At 41.4% G+C, this 19,272-nt stretch overlaps 1 protein-coding gene across 3 annotated transcripts in view; it reads left to right on the forward strand.

Moving 5' to 3' along the window:
* ZFAND3 (zinc finger AN1-type containing 3) overlaps nt 1-19,272 on the forward strand; it is a 338,087-nt gene that overhangs the window by 293,656 nt on the left and 25,159 nt on the right. For all 3 annotated transcript variants that reach the window (XM_064597566.1, XM_064597564.1, XM_064597565.1), the window contains one exon: nt 11,093-11,260. In XM_064597566.1, coding sequence (XP_064453636.1) covers nt 11,093-11,260 — 168 coding nt within the window. The remainder of the gene's footprint in view (nt 1-11,092; nt 11,261-19,272) is intronic.

Consider the following 19,272-nt stretch of genomic DNA (forward strand, 5'->3'; position numbering starts at 1 on the left):
AGTATATCTTTCTCTTGGGTTTCTTAATCTTGCTTCTCTCTCTGTCTCACCTTAATAGTGTTACCTTATTCTATACTGATGTTATAAATGTAATATTTTTTTAAAAATCAACACATTGTAATGTTGTTGAACTCTAAAATATCCAAGCAGGTTATAAAAACAAAAGATTATCTGTTGAGGGTAATTTGTCAGTTACAATGAGTAACTGAAAAATCTGTAGGGAGAAGTAATATGGTTTAGTTGGGTAGGCAGGACTGGTCTTACTGATGGAGAAACTAAAACAAGGAAGTGACACCTCTGTAGGATGGAGTTCCTGTAGGAAAGCATTTAACCAACAAAGATGGTGGCTGCAGTTTTTCAGATGAACAAGTGGTTTGTGGCTATCCACCCTCATCTGCCTTTTTAAAGAGACCTAGTATATGACCTGTAGGGAGCATCAAGGTAGTTGAGAAGAGAGAGCTTTGACTTCTGTCTGTGGAGTTCATGAAAAGGCAAGAAAGCATGTTTTAACATTTCTGACCATTAAAAGAAATAAAATTTCAAATGAAAATAACCGCTTTCCTTTTGCTATTAGGGGAAAATCCTTATTTATATCATCCTATAATAGTAAAGAAACTTTTTTTGACAGATTTCTAAAATTAACATGAGAGAAAATTAAACACGAAGCTGATTTTGTATAAATTAAATACTATGAGTACAGTCCACAGAAATTCAGAGAGTTTGCAGGAATGGGAAGAAAATGATAGGAAGAGTAAGTCTTATAAATCATATTCTAAGAGCAGAGGACAAGTAGGATTATCAAGAGATGTATCTAGAGAAATTGCACAATTTTATTTAGATAAGAAGATTCTAAATAGAACAGAAAGGGGTGCTTGTTTCTGTTCCCATACTTGCCCTAGGATCTGCTCCCCTCCCACCACCCCTGTCCCACCTGAGGCAGCTGGGTCTTTGTGTACATAGGAGGTAGCAGAAACTAGTCTTAGCGGTTAGGTACTTCCATGGAAGGTGCATAAGCAGAGTGCTGAAATGTAATAACCATTGGAGACAGGATAGCAAAGTGGTTAAGAGCAAGGACTCTAGGCCACACACTCTGGGTTCACACTCTTAACTCTTCTTCTTACTAGCTTTGTGTGATCTTCGGCAGTTCACTTAACCTGTGCCTCAGTTTCCTCATCTTAAAAATTAGATGGGTAATAATAGTACCCACCTCATACCCTTGTTACGAAAGCTGAAAGAGTTAATATATGTACAGTAGTCTGCCCGTGGCCTCCTTTCCACTGGTTCCCTTTCCCAGTTTCGGTTACCCATAGTCAGCTGCGGTCCAGAAGCAGATGATTCTACTTTTGATGTATCAGCTGAAAGTTAGTAGTAGCCTGAATCTACATCATAATGCCTATATCATTCAGCTCACGTCATCTCATCATGTAGGCATTTTCCACATCACATTATCATAAGAAGAAAAGGACAGTATAATTTTGAGAGAGAGAGGGAGGCCACATTCACATAACTGATAGTATATTATTATAATTGTTCTATTAGTGTTGTTAATCTCTTAAGTGTGCCTAATTTATAAATTAAACTTTATCATAGGTATGTATGTATAGGGAAAAAACATCGTATATTATAGGGTTTGGTACTGTCCGGTTTCAGACATCCACTGGGGGTCTTAGAATGTGTCCCCTGCAGATAAGAGGGAACTATACTGTAAAAGCATTTAGAAGGTGCTGGTACAAAATAAGTGCTTTATGTTAGTACTTATTATTGCAGTTATTACTGAAGTTTAACTTAAGGAATCTCTTTTACCATGTTCCCCTACTGTGATGGTTGCCTTAAAAATGAACTTGGACAAAAGGTTACTGTATGTCCATATATATATGCCATTCTTGAAATGACAAAATTGTAGAAATGGAGGGTAGATTAGTGTTTGCCAAGGGTTGCCAGGCAGCAAGGGGGGAAAGAGGGAGGTAGTCCCCTGCTATAAAAGGGCAGCTTGAGGGGCCCTTGTGGTGATGGGTATAGGATGACTGTATCAATGTCCTACTGGTGATACTGTATTAGAGTTTTACAAGATGTTACCATTGGAGAAAACTGGGTGAAGGATACATGAGATTTATTTGCATTATTTTTATAACTACATGTGAACCTGTAATTATCTCAAAATAATTAGGGCGCCTGGGTGGCTCAGTTGGTTAAGCGACTGCCTTCGGCTCAGGTCATGATCCCGGAGTCCCGGGATCGAGTCCCACATCGGGCTCCCTGCTCGGCGGGGAGTCTGCTTCTCCCTCTAACCCTACCCCCTCTTGCGCTCTCTCTCTCACTCTCTCTCTCTCTCAAAGAAATAAATAAAATCTTTAAAAAAAACAAACAAAAAAAAACCAATTAATGATAAAAGGAAAATGGGCTTGAAGGATTCCTGATAGAGAAAAGTTGGCAGTTAAAGCCATGTATGTGTCTGAGCAGACAGATACATATTAAGGTTAATAAACATGATGGAAGGAAAAATTTGAACCAATTGGGACTGAAGAAAGGGGGAAAGATAAACAACGGTTTTATTTCCCTAAAAACCCATCACTGGTGTTCTCCAGGTACCTTTGCTCCTGAGACTGTGAAAGGGTCTACTAAAATAAGAAGAAGGTAGATGAACAAGTTATATGCAAAAAGGTATTTTTAAAAACAGGCTCCACAGAAAAGAATGTGGAGATGACAAAAGTAAGCAAAAAACCATCTGTCTGCATATATACAATATAGTTCTTAAGTTCAGGAGATAACTTTTCTGACCTTTCTATTTCTTAATCACCTGCCCAACAGAATTTATCACTTCCACATTTTGTGTTCATAGCATTCTGTTCATATATTAATATGCCACTTACTATGCTATAGGTTTATTTGTAAATATGTCTTTCCATCTGGATCGTGGCCTCCTTAGGGAAGAGATCACTATCATATGCAGATCTCATTTGCCAGTTCAAAGCCCAGTGCCTGGCATACACTGGGCACTTGAGAAATAATTAATGAAATATTGGCTGTTGTCATGGCTCTGAACAGAGTGGTCATTAATCTTAAGGCCTAAATAAAGTAGATCAAATAAACTGAGAATATTACTCTACTTAATGAGATTGTGATTATTTTTGTAAATGAATTTTCCTGAGCCTTTGCTTTGTGTTTTTTAATCTGGTGAAATTTTTCCTTAGGTCTAAAATAAGGAAGAATTTAATTTATTTTTATTTATTTATTTTAAGATTTTATTTATTTGACAGAGAGAGACACAGCGAGAGAGGGAACCACAAGCAGGGGGAGTGGGAGAGGGAGAAGCAGGCTTCCCGCAGAGCAGGGAGCCCGATGCGGGGCTTGATCCCAGGACCCTGGGATCATGACCTGAGCCAAAGGCAGACGCCCAACAACTGAACCACCCAGGTGCCCCTAAAATAAGGAAGAATTTTAAAGAGAGGAGCGATTTAGCAGTAAAGAGATGTCTTATAGCAATAATTAGCAACAGTATAGTCAGTCAGGAGAAGAAGGGCAATCAGAAAAAGGCCAGGAAGCTATCAGAAAGGAGATAATTGGAGGAATGACTTGTCACCTCTGGGACCAACTTTAGTCACAGGGAATGCCATCATACTATAAGAAATCATGGGCTATAACACTTGGAGCTAGCTCATCTCCTAATGTTTGCCTAAGCCTCCATTCCTTGCCCTGGCATAGATGGACTGGGCTGATTGATTACACAGTACCTGCCCTCACTTGTGCCAACCCTGCAACCATGTGGATCTGTCAGGTGCTTGCTGGAAGTTTTAATTTCTGGTCCTGAATATGTAACAGAGGAGATGAACAATTAAAAATCTCCTTTCTTGTAAGTTAAATTATGCCATTAAAAAACAGATAAGTAGATAATCTAGGATATGGTATATTCCACAGGAAAACTAACCAGGACTGTTCAAAAGTCTAGGTCATTTGAAGGCAGGAACAAGCAAATGAAGGAAAATAAACATTTTGAAGGGCATACTGTCCTAGATTAAAAGGGATTTAGACATAGGATCCAAATGTAATACATAAAACTTGATTGGACATGCCTTTGAGAACAGTGGGGATAATTTGGATATGGACTGAATATTAGATGACATTGGGGAATTATTCTTGATTTTCTTAGGTGTGATATTTTGGTCATGGCAGGAAATGCCCTTATTATATTAGATGTGTGTATTAGGTATTTTGATGTGTGCAAATTATTTTCAGATGATTTGGGGGGAGCATAAATATGGAGGGGAGAGAGAAAACAATGTGACAGATTATTAACAGTTGTTGAATCTGAATGGAATGTGCACAGGTGTTTATTGTACTATGTGAATTTTTCTATGTGTTTGAAATTTTTCAAAATGAAAAGCTGTGTGAGAGCTGAATATTTTCCTCCTAAATTTGGAAACAAGGCAAGCATGTCCTTTTCAACGCTCCTATTTAGCATTATGCTAGAAGGCCTAGTAAACACAACAGGCAAGAAATAAAAGGCATACAGAGTAGAAAGAAAAGTTGAGGGAGAACTGCTTCCTTGGGACTGTTGGGCTCTGGTGCCATGATTTTGATTGTTTTATGTAATGGAGAGCTGCTCTCCTCACAGCCCATTAGTTTTTCCTACTTTGATCCATTGATGATCCATAATCACTTTTTTCTGTCTCAAGATGTGCCACCAGAATCAGTTTCCAGCTTCTTGTCCAGCAGGAATCAGGTGAAGTTGGACTTTGGGGAAGTGAGAAAACTGATCCCAGTCTTTAATACGTGCCTTTGGGACTTGTGGGTATTCCTCTCCCACATGGGTATACAAATTATCATGACTCATGACTTCCATGTGTTTTGCTGCTCTTTAAGCTGTCTTCTAACCAAAAAAGTCCCTACAGAAGCAGCTTTTGCATTGCTGTCATCACAACCAAAATCAGACCATTAGATGGTACAATTACCCCCAAGAAGGTTTCTGATGCCTTGTGTCTTTTGAGCAGATTGAGGACAAAGAACCCAAAAGTCCAGGTGCACTCCCACCATAGTCCGCTCCACGCATCACATACCTCAGGTCTCCGAGTCTTGTGTTCCCAGCAGGAAGGAAGGGTCAGAGGTCTGTTTTCTGTCTTGAGGTTGTGATGGTGAAGGAGACCACCCTCAAGTATCACTAATAGCAAAACAGAGAGCCAGAGAAAATAACGGGGGGATGGAAGTGGAGCTGGATGGAGAATAGAGGGATTAATGCTTAAGAATAGTACTTCCTGACAGTTTTGAGAACAACTTACCTTTAAAATGGTTATGCTCTAAGACATAGCATTGCCGGTATATTTCAGCCTAGATTCATCTCCATGTCATATATCCAGTATATATGAAGGCATTCTCCACAAAACTTTAATAATCAGCCCCTTCCAAAGACTTGAACTTCTTTCTTTGTCCATGTTTTTATGTCCATGTATTTTTAACAGCTGTTTCATTCCAGAATTGTTCTAGGGCCATTAGGAAAGTAAGAAAGGAGGGGGAAATGCCAGTTGAACAAAGTGGGGAAACAGTGTTTAATGGGTAATGGCGAGTTTTGTTTTTTTCTCGTCAAAAAAAAAAAGACCCATTGAGTCTTTCAGGAGAGGATGAATTTAATCCCTGCATACACTGAAAGCAAAGCATGAGGAGAAACAGAAAGTACCTATAAAACAGATTTTTTGGGGTCTCTTTTATCAATTTTTCCAGTGAGAGTGTGGTGTTTTTCATGGACAGAGGTTTTAGCAGCTTAAGCTCCTTTTAAATGGTCGAAGGAGAGACAGCAGGGATGTGTGAGGGTTCATTAATTATTGCTCTTACTGATGTTTGCACAGGCTGTTGGGATCATAAATGTCAGTCTGTCAAGAGACTGTGATAGGTTCTGAAAAAACTGATTGAGTGCCTCAAAAGCTGTCATACAGCCTGAGATTAAACAGATTCATCTTTCTTTCTTACAAGTGAGGGAAGGTGTGGGTGAAGCGAATGAGGAAGGCTTCCCTGTCTTCTTTGCCACTTTGCTTCTCCCCCTTTCCTATTCTAAATTGTGAGTGTTGGCTTGTACAGAAGGCTGAGAGCATGCCTGAGATGTCAGAAGGCCACAGTCAACGGTTAGTGGCCCTGGGTGTGTGCATGCTGCCCGCTGCACAGTGATGGGAGATAAGAGAGGTTGGGATTCAACTCTGACAGGCCTGACACAGTTTATTTGGAAATTTTCAGGAGAGAACATGAGTAATAAAGACAAGAACGGTGGCAGTAAGGAACAAACGTGAATTTCTGTCAGAGACAAAACAGAATTTTAAAAGAAGTAGCTCTGTTTGTTCTCCAGTCAAGCTTTCCAGTTAAACTGTGTTCCTAAATTGAAAGTCTTACCACTGTTTTCTGCGATTGGCTAGGAAAGTACAATTAGAAGAATTTCTCTTCTCAGAAGGTGGGTGTTCTTAAAATCTCTGTACTTGTTTCTTAACGACTGAGTCACCCAGGCGCCCCTCTCTGTACTTGTTTCTTTGTCACAAATTAAGAAGTGGTTTCCTTCAAACCTAAGGAGCTGATAGGTTAAAGTACTTAAGATTTTCCTTTCTCATGTGATCACATGAGGTTGATTCTTGATCAAACTTTCCTTTGACTTAGAAGATCTGATGTGAGGGTGCCTGGGTGGCTCAGTCGTTAAGCGTCTGCCTTCGGCTCAGGTCATGATACCAGGGTCCTGGGATCAAGTCCCACATCGGGCTCCCTGCTCGGCAGGAGGGCTGCTTCTCCCTCTCCCACTCCCCTGCTTGTGTTCCTGCTCTCGCTGTGTCTCTCTCTCTGTCAAATAAATAAATAAAATCTTAAAAAAAAAAAAAAGATCTGATGTGATATCTTTCTCATTCTATTAAACATAGGCAGAGGAAGAGGGCATCTGGTGAGTACCAAGCACTGCGCACCCAGCATGGGAGTGTGGCAGCCCTTGCGTGGGTATATGCAGGCCTGATTTATGTTCTCAAGAAAAAGCATACTGGAAAAAATGTGCTTTGTTGGCCCTTTATGAAGGACCTTAATTAGAAGTCACTCTTAACTCCTGGGGTGGAAACAGTTTCTAGCTTGCCACTACAGCTCCTCCTGCTGCTAATGAGCATGCTCCTTGCAAGGACGTGTTTCTTCTGACAGTTAAAGCTGCATGTAAGAGTTATTTCTGTTCACCTTTCTCTCCATGTTTAACCCTTACTGCCCAAGTTCAGATTAAGCAAGTAGACTGTTGGGTGTTTTCCATCATTGTTGAGGAAGCTAAAAATGTATCACGGTGACAGGAATGATGTTTGCAGGCAAAAAGTAAATAATCAAAGTTTAATTTATTCAAATATGGACAGCAGATGAGGATTCCTTTAGTGTTGATTTGGATCTTTTCTTTCTGGTAGTCCTTTTTAATTTCACATAAAATTTGTAATTGAATAGTTGAATTATTTAGTTCATTATTAAGCAATTAGAATCCCTGCCCTGGACATCTGTTCATCTCTTATTTAGGCAGCTCACCCCATGGCCCAAAGTTTCGTTAAGTAATTAGCAGAGGAGATGTAAATTTCTTATGCAGACATGATGGTGATCCTGTAGACCACTATTTATTTCATTAGCTACTAATTAAAACATTAAGTTGACTTGTGAAAAAATGTCAAAGAATGGTTTCCTTCTCCAAGAAGTTACATATAACCAGTCACCTTCCTGGATGGCAGCATGTGGAGGGTGGTAAACAGTTTAGGGAGCTTTTTTCCCCCCTCCCTCTTTGTGGCAGGGAGCATTAGAGGGCACAGGGATTCCTTTCCATTTAATAGACCATTGACTGAGGGAAGATAAGTGGGCATATTCCAGAACATAAAAGTCATGGATCTCTTAATGTCTAGGAACAGTTCCTTGATTCTAAAAAAAAAACACATTCTGATAAACTTTTCATCTGTGTTGGTTTAGAATCACTGAGGACTGCTTCTCATGGTTCAGACTTTCTATACATGGATGCCTTTGGTCTTAGACTTGTCTAGATGCCTAGACATTGACTCTTAGAGAACCGGCTAGGGCTGAGTGGTCTTTTAGGATGGCCAAGGCAGTGCAACCAGAAGCTCTTGGCAGCATCAGAAAATTCCCTTAGGACCCATTATTTCTGGAATGTCATCTACCTCCTGACTACCAGAACAAATAACTCCATAGTCTTTATATAAAACATGGAATGGGGAAAGGGAAATTTCAGCATGAGATCATGCAAATTTGTTCCTTAGTTTTGTTATTGAATGCCCATTGGGCAGACAAGATAGGGAATTAGAGGACAAGACAGGCCTCCTCTCACATTTGTGAGTCCCATCAAGTGGTTTGTTTGATAATGACCAATGATGATTATGATTCCCAATCTTAGGAATCATACATTAAAAAACATTTTTTTACATATCCCTCCCTTGCTTATTTGAAAATAGTTAGCTATGGATATAGCATTGCCATGCTAAAAGGAAAATGTTCTCCTTGTAGCAAGTTTGCTTTAGAAATGGGGATGGATAGATACCACATTTGACGGTTTAGGACAGAGTCATGTGGAAAAGAGCCTTGAATGTGAACTCTGTATTTGCAGACACATGCTCAGTTCTATCAGATAGCAGTGTGAATGAAAGAGGATTAGGATCTGAGTGGTCCTCTTTTACATTAGAGGCATACTGGCATCATGTCAAAGCTCTCTGGATTTTAACAATATTAATAATGCCTCCCCTTCTTGTATGGACTCCTCTCTCTCTCTTCCCCCACCCCATGCTCCAGGGTTGGGAGATAATTTCTTTTAAGGATGCTCCACATTTAGGACCTTGTCTCAGAACAGACACCATTTTTTTGTTATGGCTCCACTCCAGAATTTTCTCTTCTCATTAAAAAAAAAAAAAGTATGTCTAAATAGTTATTAATACAAATTGTGCCATTATTGGTTTGTGAAAAAGGACCTCCCCTGGAGAGCACTGTGGCTCATACAAGGTGAATTCCTTTTGGCTGGATGCTTTGTAATGATTTACATTTAGATTGTTGCTTGTTGCTGTTGTAGGGGAAGGGGCCCTGTCTGTGGCTGCCTCAGTCATCACACCGATTGGGTTTGGACAGCTTCGCTCAGCAGAGCTGGGAAATAGGCTGAACTTGCTTTCAATTGTTTTCATCAAAGGCCTTGTTTAGTTGGTTTGTATTGGGGGAAAATGTCATGTAGGAATGGAAGAACTAAATGAGATGAAAAATGAAGTTTACAATTGCTAAGAATGGTGCATGCCTTCCATAAGTCAGTGCACAGTGTACTGGGCTGAGGGGGGCGGGGCAGTGAGTGCTCCCTGGTGACATGCAGTGTCTTCACAGGGGTGGGGGGGCGTGGCGCTGGAGAAAGAGGTACACAGCCTTCACTGAAATACATCCAACAGTCTGCTGCTTCTCACTAGGGTCACTTTAAATAGAAAATCAGAACTGCCTAGGAGAAGATTCATTCATCTAAGAAATATTTATTAAGTTGTAGGCATTGTAGGCAGATTATGAACAAAGCAGGTGAAACTTCCTGCCCTGCAGGATTTTATATCCTCTGTGAGGATAATGTTAAAAGGTACAGTGCTGTGGAGGGATAAAAGGCAGGAGTTGGGAGGAGGGGAAGTGCCAGGGAAGGGGAATAAGAGTGGTCTAGATAGGGTGAGCGGAGAAAAAGATGTTGAAAATGTGACTTTGAAAGACTTAAAAGAGGTGAGTTCCATGTAGATCTGGGTAAAGAGTTCTAGACAACTGGAAGAGAAGGTGCAAAGGTCCTGAGGTAAGAGACAGTCAGGAGGCTAGTGTGGATGGGGTAAAGGGAGAGAGCAGCAGCAGATGAGGTAAGAGAGCAGAGAGGAGGGCAAATCATGCAGGTCCTTGTGAGTGCTGTAGTAAGTATTTGAACTTTTTCTCTGGAAAAGAGCTATTAAAGGGTTTTGAACAGGGAAGTGAAGTGACTCTAACCTGATTTTTAACAGGATCACTTGGCTGTGGAGAACAAGGACTGTAGGAACAAGGGGGTGGGCAGGGAGACCAGTTAAAAGGCTGTTATACTAGACTGGATGTGAGATGGTGATAGCTTGGACCAGGATGGAGATGGTGGAGGGGTGAGAAGCGGTGGGATCTGGATCTGTTTTGAAGAAAATAATTTAGGAGACTCCCTTCCAGAGAAGGGTTAGCACAAAGCCCTTTGGAACCCTGGCAAGAGGTGCATCTTCAGTATGCCTTAGTGGCAGCAAGTCCAAGAATACAGAGTCCCCAGGTGGTCTTCTTTTTTCTTTTTCCTGAAGGCAAGAGTTATCTATAGCCTGCCTACGTCAGGAACTTTATTGCGTTTTAGTTACTTTATTAAGGTTCTACAAAACCCAGGTTGTCACACACTATACCTCCGTCTACTTGCCAGTTTGGCAGCAGCGTTAGGGGTGGGGTGCCGAGCGCAGCTTCTGTAGCATGCCGCGATGGAGGCCACTGGGTCGCTTGCTTGTGAATAAGCAAGGATGCTCCTTCGCTCTGAATAAAGTCGAAAGGATTTTCAACAGCAGAACCTGACTCTTACGTGTTTTGTTACATTTAGGAGTAGAAACCTAAAGGTATTTTTAGTAGAAAAGGTTATGGATCACCCATCAAACACTGCATTGGGTACAGAATTGTGCTAAGCATGGCGATAAAAAGAAATATTAGACCTAATCCCTTTTCTGAAGAATTATAGTCTACTTGAGGACAAGCAGATATCTAAGAAGCAGTAAATAACCAGTGCAAGCAGTAAGCAGCTAGGGCCCAAAGAAGAGATACAGACAAAGGGAGGATCCCAGTTCCAGCTTGAATGGTCTCCTCAAAGAAACAGCTGTTTTGAAAAACAACAACAACAACCTAGGACTGGTTTTTGTTGAGTCACCACACCCTCCTCTCCTAGCTCAGGCTTCTTAGAAGTCTGCCCTGAAGGCCCGTGCTTGTCACAGTTCGTGCGGTGAAAACCGGGCCAGGCAGAACTGGGGAGGAGGGCATAGAGTGGCCTGCAGTACATTCATTAGCTGCGCTCGCCAAGCCAGGCACCAGCCCTGACCCCCAAATGTGTTGTTTTGGTCAGATTCACAGTCTGAGAATGAGGCTTCGCCAGTGAAACGGGCACGACTACTGGAGAGTACCGAACGACCTGAGGAAACCAGCCGGTCTAAACAGAAGAGTCGACGTCGGTGCTTCCAGTGCCAAACCAAACTGGAGCTGGTGCAGCAGGAATTGGGATCATGCCGCTGCGGTAAGCATCGCCCCCAGTGGCATGACGAGATTGTGTCCTTGACACCCGGGGATAGCTTTGGATGTTACTCCTAAGAGGCTGAAGTCCTTAATTCTTCTCCGGAGTGCCTCCCTGCAAGCTATGGGTTTGGAGCTTATGAAAGCAGGAGTAGAGGAGTCTTCCTTCTAAACGCCTTTTATCTCCTCTCACGCTTAAAGAAAGGGGGGCGGGGCAAAAACATCCCCACTTCTCTTACACTTGTTTCTTTAGAGTTGCATTGTCACTGCTTACTCCTTTCAGATTCTCCCCACTGGGTATTACTCTGGTTCCTACTCACTGATGACTTACTTAGAAATTAAACAAACCAGTGAAATTCTGAGATATGTACCATAAAATTAAGATATTAATTTTGAATGAGCATCTTACTAAGTATAATAAATGGAAACTCTTTCCCCCCGATACCCCTTTTAAATGAAAGTTTGATTGGAAAATTTTCTTCGACCGGTGATTCATTGTCGTTTAACCCCTTGAAATAGCTTTCAAGTTTAAAGTAACACTTCCTTCTGTATTATCCAGTGTAATACTGGCTCTCAGAATTGCTGCCCAGGGATGTATTTTTTAAAACTTTATGCCTAACCACAGCGGAACAAAACTTAGTCCAATTCTTTCTCTCCCTTTGACTACATACATCATGTCACATAGAAGCAAAATTGTGTAGCTGCATTATTTAGACTGACTTACAGTTTTCCTGTTTTTATTTCCTGACTTAAAGCTTAGTGTTACAGGGCGCCTGGGTGGCTCAGTCGTTAAGCGTCTGCCTTCGGCTCAGGTCATGATCCCAGGGTCCTGGGATCGAGCCCCGCATCGGGCTCCCTGCTCTGCAGGAAGCCTGCTTCTCCCTCTCCCACTGCCTCTGCTTGTGTTCCCTCTCTCGCTGTGTCTCTCTCTGTCAAATAAATAAAATCTTAAAAAAAAAAGCTTAGTATTATAAAATAGTTCTGTGAGACAGAGCTGTCATCAGGCAGACCTGGAGGCCTGGCTCTCGAATCTGAGATCCTATGTCCTTTGTCCTTAGCAGTGAGCTTTAGAAGCCTCCTTTTTCCCCTGGGACAGCCATAGATACCCTACAGGTACTGATGCTGACAGGCAGGACTAAATGGTTCTCTCAGCAGTTGGAAAATTACAGTTTCTCAAAGTCCCTCATCTCCTAAAGAGGCAGCCATTGCTTCTCCCATACCTCAGTTATTTACCCTGTTGGAAATGAGAAGGAAAGGAGGATGTACCAGCTTCTCATGGAAATGAAGTTGGAACTTTTGTTCCTGTCAAGACCAGAAATCTGTTTGTTGCACACTCTGGTGTGTGGTACTCAACAAGCTTGGAAGTGTATATTCAGCTGCAGAAACAGACAGCAGCATGGGGAGTCCAGGTGTCACTGGACCAGTTTTTATTTTTTTAGCTTGGCATTTAGTTATCCTGTTAATTGCTTATGTGAAAGTGTAAAGAAGAGAGGATAAACGGTGGGAGGAGGGGCTGTCAGCAACTTCAGTTGTGTTCATGGGTGTGGCGTGGCCCAAGAGAGCCCAGAACCTTATTCTTTGACTGCCAGGTAATTTTAAACGCTCGGTGAGATAGGGAGGAGACCACAGGAATACTGTGGTCAGCCAAGCAAACGCTGGGGCATGGCGGCCAACCGGCTTGGCCCATATTGAAGGGTTTGTCTCACCTTTTGTAGTCTGCAAATTCTTGTTTTGATCTTTGCATGAGCTATTGGAAGGGGGCAGTTTCAGTGTTCAGTCTGTTATCAGTGTTGTGAAGCCCACCTGACCGGTTTGCCTGTTGCTTTTATAACACATGCCCTTGGTTGTTCCTAAATTAGAATCATGGGATTTCCCTGTACCTTATGTTCTTGTTTCCTTCTTGAAAGTAACTGAATCGTGGGTATTACACAGGATTTGCCCTAGTGGATCAAGCAATTGATCCATAAAGTGTGTTGTCTTGCCTCTGGCGGTGGCTGATACCCTCCTGTCCTTGTCAGGCAAGCAGTGAGAATTCACAGTTTTAGCACCGAGAGATGCAGAGGTGTTGTAAACCAGGTATGCCAGTTTATGCTTCAGCTTTGATGCAAACCACAGATTTCCTACCTACGGTCTTGAGTACCCAGCGGAAAAAATCTAGAGATATATGTTAGATGATTTCACATGCTCCTAAGTGAAGCCCAATTGACTGTCTCTGGTAAGTTCAGATTACTCTACTGTGTTCTTCATCTCTTGGGCAGGAGGCTAGATTTCTAAAGTGCCTGTTGGGTTTACCACAGACATGCATTCTTTTTAAATGATCTAACACATAGTCCCTTGGCTTATGCCCAATTCTGAGGGTCTCCTTACAGAGAGATTTGATTTTAATGCTGGGAAAGAAAGCCGCCCTGAGCTTTCTGCAGTCACTCCAGATGTAGCCTTCCTAGAGAGAGTGGGGAGTTCAGTTTGGCCCCCTGAGAGTGTTACACTAGATGTGCCCAGAAAAATGATGGAGTCTACTGCCACATTTTAAAAGATGAAGGGCAGCAATGGGAACATCCACCTCTGGGACTGTCTTTGACAAATAGCTCTTGTGTTCCCCCTGCCTCTCTGCTCGGATCTCTCTAGGAAAGGGTGAGTTGTGTCATTATTTCCTTGAGGATGCATGAAGTGTTGAAGAGACGCTGAACTGCCCTGAAAGGTTTGGGGGCTGGGGAGGGGGCCACGGTAATTTACTACTGGAAGTAAAGACTCAGGAAGGTAGTTTGAACTCAAACAGAACACTTCTCCACTGCAGAAAATCTTTTTCTTAATATATATATTCACAATCTTTTTTCCATTCCCCTTCTACTCTGTACAGGTTATTAACTGCTGACAAGAAATTCACATCTCATAAATAATGCTTAAGAGCCATTGCTATATAAATTGAATGTGTTATGAATTGTGATGGGCCTTTTTGTAGCATTCGATGCCTAGAGCAGGAAGAACAGAGGATGTCATTTTCATTAATTTCTAATGAGGTGCCAATTAAAGACAGGGGAAGACGCTCCAAAGGGAAGAGTGGCCAAGTTCCCCTGAATCCTCCGCCCCAGGGCTGTCATCCAAACACTGCCAGCAAGCCTTCTCTAAAAATTCCATTAAATTACAGTCTCATCGAGAGCACACATAGACACATTCAGCTTCCCTTTGATCTTCAAAAGAGCAATTTGTAAGGCGAGTTCTGAGCCTTCTCACATAGGGAACAGCTAGAGGTGATAGGAGTTGTTAATTGCCAAGATACTCCATGGGCTTTCCATAAGGAGGTGAATTTTGAAGATGAATTCTCCTCTGCCTTGCCGTGAGTAGATAACCTTTAAATCAACAATACCAAAGTAACACCCTTTTCCTATGAAATCTTTCAGGGTGCCAATTAGAAAAGGTGTGTGGTGAGGCTGGGATGATAGCCTGCATCCCAGAGTATCTTCAACAGTTTAACTTCTCAAGATAGAAAACAATTGCATAAAAATGGATTTATTTGTTTCATTTTCTACTCAGGCAAATTGATCAGCTCATTCTCATTACAGGAGTCTTATCTCTCCAAATGTCACCTAGAGGATGTTCTGAAATCTGGCCCTCTTCATCAGATCTGGGCCACATCACAACCATGTGAATGCTGTGTTCTCTAAGCGGATCTCCCATCATGCACACAGCATGTCTTTGTAATCGTTGTGCCTTGCTTCCCAGAACCACAGAATTAATTTTTAAATACCAGTCTAAGAGCTTGCATAAGTTATCATCTGTTTTCAGTTGACTGTGACTTAAACTGTAAGCTGATATGCTCCCTTTTGGGACAACAGCGCTTTTACTAACAACCTGAGTAATCTGGTTTCCTTTTGTGCTTTCAAAATAAATTTTATATTCACTTTAGAAACTCAAAGAGTGGTGCTTTAGCCTTTTAAAGTAGTTTATCATCTGCAGGTGCTTCAGTGGTCATTTTCTGCATTCTCATTCTGTATCAAACTGAATTCCTCAAGCATTTATTGAGATGTGACTATGCACGAAGCATTTTGCTAGGTTTTGTGGGGACTGTAGGATCTAGAAATACAGACTGTAGGAACTCATAGTTTAGGTCACTGGTTTCAAATTGGAGTGGGCATGAGAATTGCATGGAAGGTGTGGCAAAACACAGATTTCTGCCCACCTGCCTCCCAGTAGGCCCATGCATGTTTAACAAGTTCCTGAGTGGTGTTGATGCTGCTGGTGTGAGGAACCATGCTTTGAGAACCACTGCTCTAGGCAGTTCTTAATCCTGGGACGCCTTTTTTTTTTTTTTTTTTTTAAGATTTTATTTATTTATTAGAGAGAGAGAGAGTGAGCGGGAGAGGGAGAAGCAGACTCCCCGCTGAGCAAGGAGCCCGATGCAGGATTCGATCTCGGGACTCCAGGATCATGACCTGAGCTGAAGGCAGTCGCCCAACCAACTGAGCCACCCAGGCGCCCTCCTGGGACGCTTTTAAAAAAAGAATGCCGGGGCCTCACTCTTTTTTTTTTTTTTTTTTTTTTTCTCCAACCAAGAGTATTTATTTATTTTTATTTATTTATTTTGTTTTGTTTTGCTTGTCACCATAAAGTATATCATTAGTTTTTGTTGTAGTGTTCCATGATTCATTGTTTGCATATAACACCCAGTGCTCCATGCAATACGTGCCCTCCTTAATATCCATCACTGGGCTAACCCATCCCCCCACCCCCCTCCCCTCTAAAACCCTCAGTTTGTTTCCTGGAGTCCAGAATCTCATGGTTCGTCTCCCCCTCTGATTTTGCCCCCTTCATTTTTCCCTTCCTTCTCCTAATGGCCTCCATGTATTCCTTACGTTCCACAAATAAGTGAAACCATATGATATTTGACTTTCTCTGCTTGACTTATTTCACTTAGCATAATCTCCTCCAGTCCCATCCATGTTGATGCAAAAGTTGGGTATTCATCCTTTCTGATGGCTGAGTAATATTCCATTGTATATATGAACCACATTTTCTTTATCCATTCATCTGTTGAAGGGCATCTCGGCTCTTTCCACAGTTTGGCTGTTGTGGACATTGCTGCTATGAACATTGGGGTGCATATGGCCCTTCTTTTCACTACATCTGTATCTTTGGGATAAATACCCAGGAGTGCAATTCCTGGGTCATAGGGTAGCTTTATTTTTAATTTTTTGAGGCACCTCCACACTGTTTTCCAAAGTGGCTGTACCAACTTGCATTCCCACCAACAGTGTAAGAGGGTTCCCCTTTCTCCACAACCTCTCCAACATTTGTTGTTTCTTGCCTTGTCAATTTTTGCCATTCTAACTGGTTTAAGGTGGTATCTCAATGTGGTTTTTTTTTTAAGATTTTATTTATTTATTTGCAAGAAAGAGAGAGAGAGAGCACACGAGCGGGGGAGGGTCAGAGGAGAAGCAGACTCCCTGCTGAGCGGGGAGCCCGATGTGGAATTCGATCCCAGGGCTCCAGGATCATGACCTGAGCCAAAGGCAGTCGCCCAACCAACTGAGCCACCCATGTGCCCTCAATGTGGTTTTGATTTTAATTTCCCTGATGGCTAATGATGATGAACATTTTTTTCATGTGTCTGTTAGCCATTTGTACGTCGTCTTTTGAGAAGTGCTGTTCATGTCTTCTGCCCATTTTTTGACTTGATTTTTTGGGTTTTTTTTGGGTGTTGAGTTTGAGAAGTTCTTTATAGATCTTGGCTATCAGCCCTTTGTCTGTAGTGTCATTTGCAAATATCTTCTCCCATTCCGTGGGTTGCCTCTTTGTTTTGTTGACTGTTTACTTTGCTGTGCAGAAACTTTTTATCTTGATGAAGTCCCAAAAGTTTATTTTCGCTTTTGTTCCCCTTGCCTTTGGAGATGTGTCTTGAAAGAAATTGCTGTGGCTGATGTCGAAGAGGTTACTGTCTGTGTTCTCTAGGATTTTGATGGATTCCTGTCTCACATTGAGATCTTTGATCCATTTTGAGTTTATCTTTGTGTATGGTGTAAGAGAATGGTTGAGTTTCATTCTTATGTATATAGCTGTCCAATTTTCCCAGCACCATTTATTGAAGAGACTTTTTTCCATTGCATATTTTTTCCTGCTTTGTCGAAGATTATTTGACCATCGAGTTGAGGGTCCATATCTGGGCTCTTTATTCTGTTCCCTTGGTCTGTGTGTCTGTTTTTGTGCCAACACCATGCTGTCTTGGTGATCATAGCTTTCTAATATAGCTTGAAATCAGGCAACGTGATGCCCCCAGCTTTTTCTTTTTCAACATTTCCTTGACAATTCGGCGTCTTTTCTGATCCCGTACAAATTTTAGGATTGTTTGTTCCCACACTTTGAAAAATGCCATTGGTATTTTGATCAGGATGGCGTTGAAAGTATAGATTGCTCTGGGCAGCATAGACATTTTAACAATGTTTATTCTTCCGATCCATGAGCATGGAATGTTTTTCTTTTTGTGTCTTCAGTTTTTTTCATGAGTGTTCTGTAGTTCCTAGAGTATAGATCCTTTACTGCTTTGGTTAGGTTTATTCCGAGGTATCCTATGGTTTTTAGTGCTATTGTAAATGGAATCAATTCTCTTATTTCTCTTTCTACATTACATTGTTAGTGTATAAGAAAGCAACTGATTTCTGTGCATTGATTTTGTACCCTGCCACATTACTGAATTGCCATATGAGTTCTAGTAATTTGGGGGTGGAGTCTTTTGGGTTTTCCACATAAAGTATCATGTCATCTGCTAGGAGAGAGAGTTTGACAACTTCTTTGCCAATTTGAATACCTTTTAGTTCTTTTTGTTGTCTGATTGCTGTTGCTAGGACTTCTAGTACTATGTTGAACAATAGTGGCGAGAGTGGGCATCCTTGTCGTGTTCCTGATCTTAAGGGAAAGGCTCTCAGCTTTTCCCCATTGAGAATGATATCAAAAACCTCCCAAAAAACAAGAGAGCAGGACCTGATGGATTCCCTGGGGAATTCTACCAAACATTCAAAGAAGAAATAATACCTATTCTCCAGAAGCTGTTTCAAAAAATAGAAACAGAAGGAGAGCTTCCAGACTCATTCTGTGGGGCCAGCATTACCTTGATCCCCAAACCAGGCAAAGACCCCATCAAAAAGGAGAATTTCAGACCAATAGCCCTTATGAATATGGATGTCAAAATTCTCAACAAGATCCTAGCTAATAGGATTCAACAGTACTTTAAAAGGATCATCCACCATGACCAAGTGGGATTTATCCCTGGGATGCAAGGGTTGTTGAACATTTGCAAATCAATCAATGTGATAGAACACATTAATAAGAGGAGAGAGAAGAACCATGTGGTCCTCTCATGCAGAAAAAGCATTTGACAAAATACAGCATCCTTTCCTGATTAAAACTCTTCAGAGTATGGGATAGTGGGCCTCACTGTAATTAAATCAGAAAAGGTCACCAGCTATTGTTTTAGCTTTTTATTTGGAAATTTAAAGTGTTTTCCTGGACCGTTTGAGAGTAAGTTGCAAACATCATGGCCTTTGGTCTTTATAAACTTCAATGAGTGTTTTCTAAGAATAGGGATATTATTTTATAACCACAGCACAGTTATCAACTTTAGTAAATTGATACTGATTCAGTACTTTTACTAAATCTGCCACCCATATTCCAGTTCTGTCAGTTGATCCAAAAATGTCTTTTATAAAAGCATTTTTCCCTTCCAGGACAGAATCCATTCCAGGATCAGGTGTTGGCATTTAGTTGTCATGTCTCTTTAGACCCTTTTAACCTGGAACATTTTTATGGCCTTTCTTTGTTTTATTGATATTGACGTTTTTTAAGACTACACCCACCACCACCTTTTAAAAATAGAATGCTCCTCATTTTGTGTTTGTGTTTTTCTGGTGTTTCTTCATGATTAGATTCAGATTATTTATGCCCAGCCAAACTACTACTAAGTGATGTTGTGTCCTTCTCAGGATTTGACATTGGGAGGAACAGATGTCTATCATCCCCTCATTGTAG

The sequence above is a fragment of the Mirounga angustirostris genome, unplaced genomic scaffold, assembly GCF_029215605.1.
Source record: "Mirounga angustirostris isolate CCGP_5_RB_7025 unplaced genomic scaffold, mMirAng1.0.hap1 SCAF_8, whole genome shotgun sequence".
Classification (NCBI taxonomy): domain Eukaryota; kingdom Metazoa; phylum Chordata; class Mammalia; order Carnivora; family Phocidae; genus Mirounga; species Mirounga angustirostris.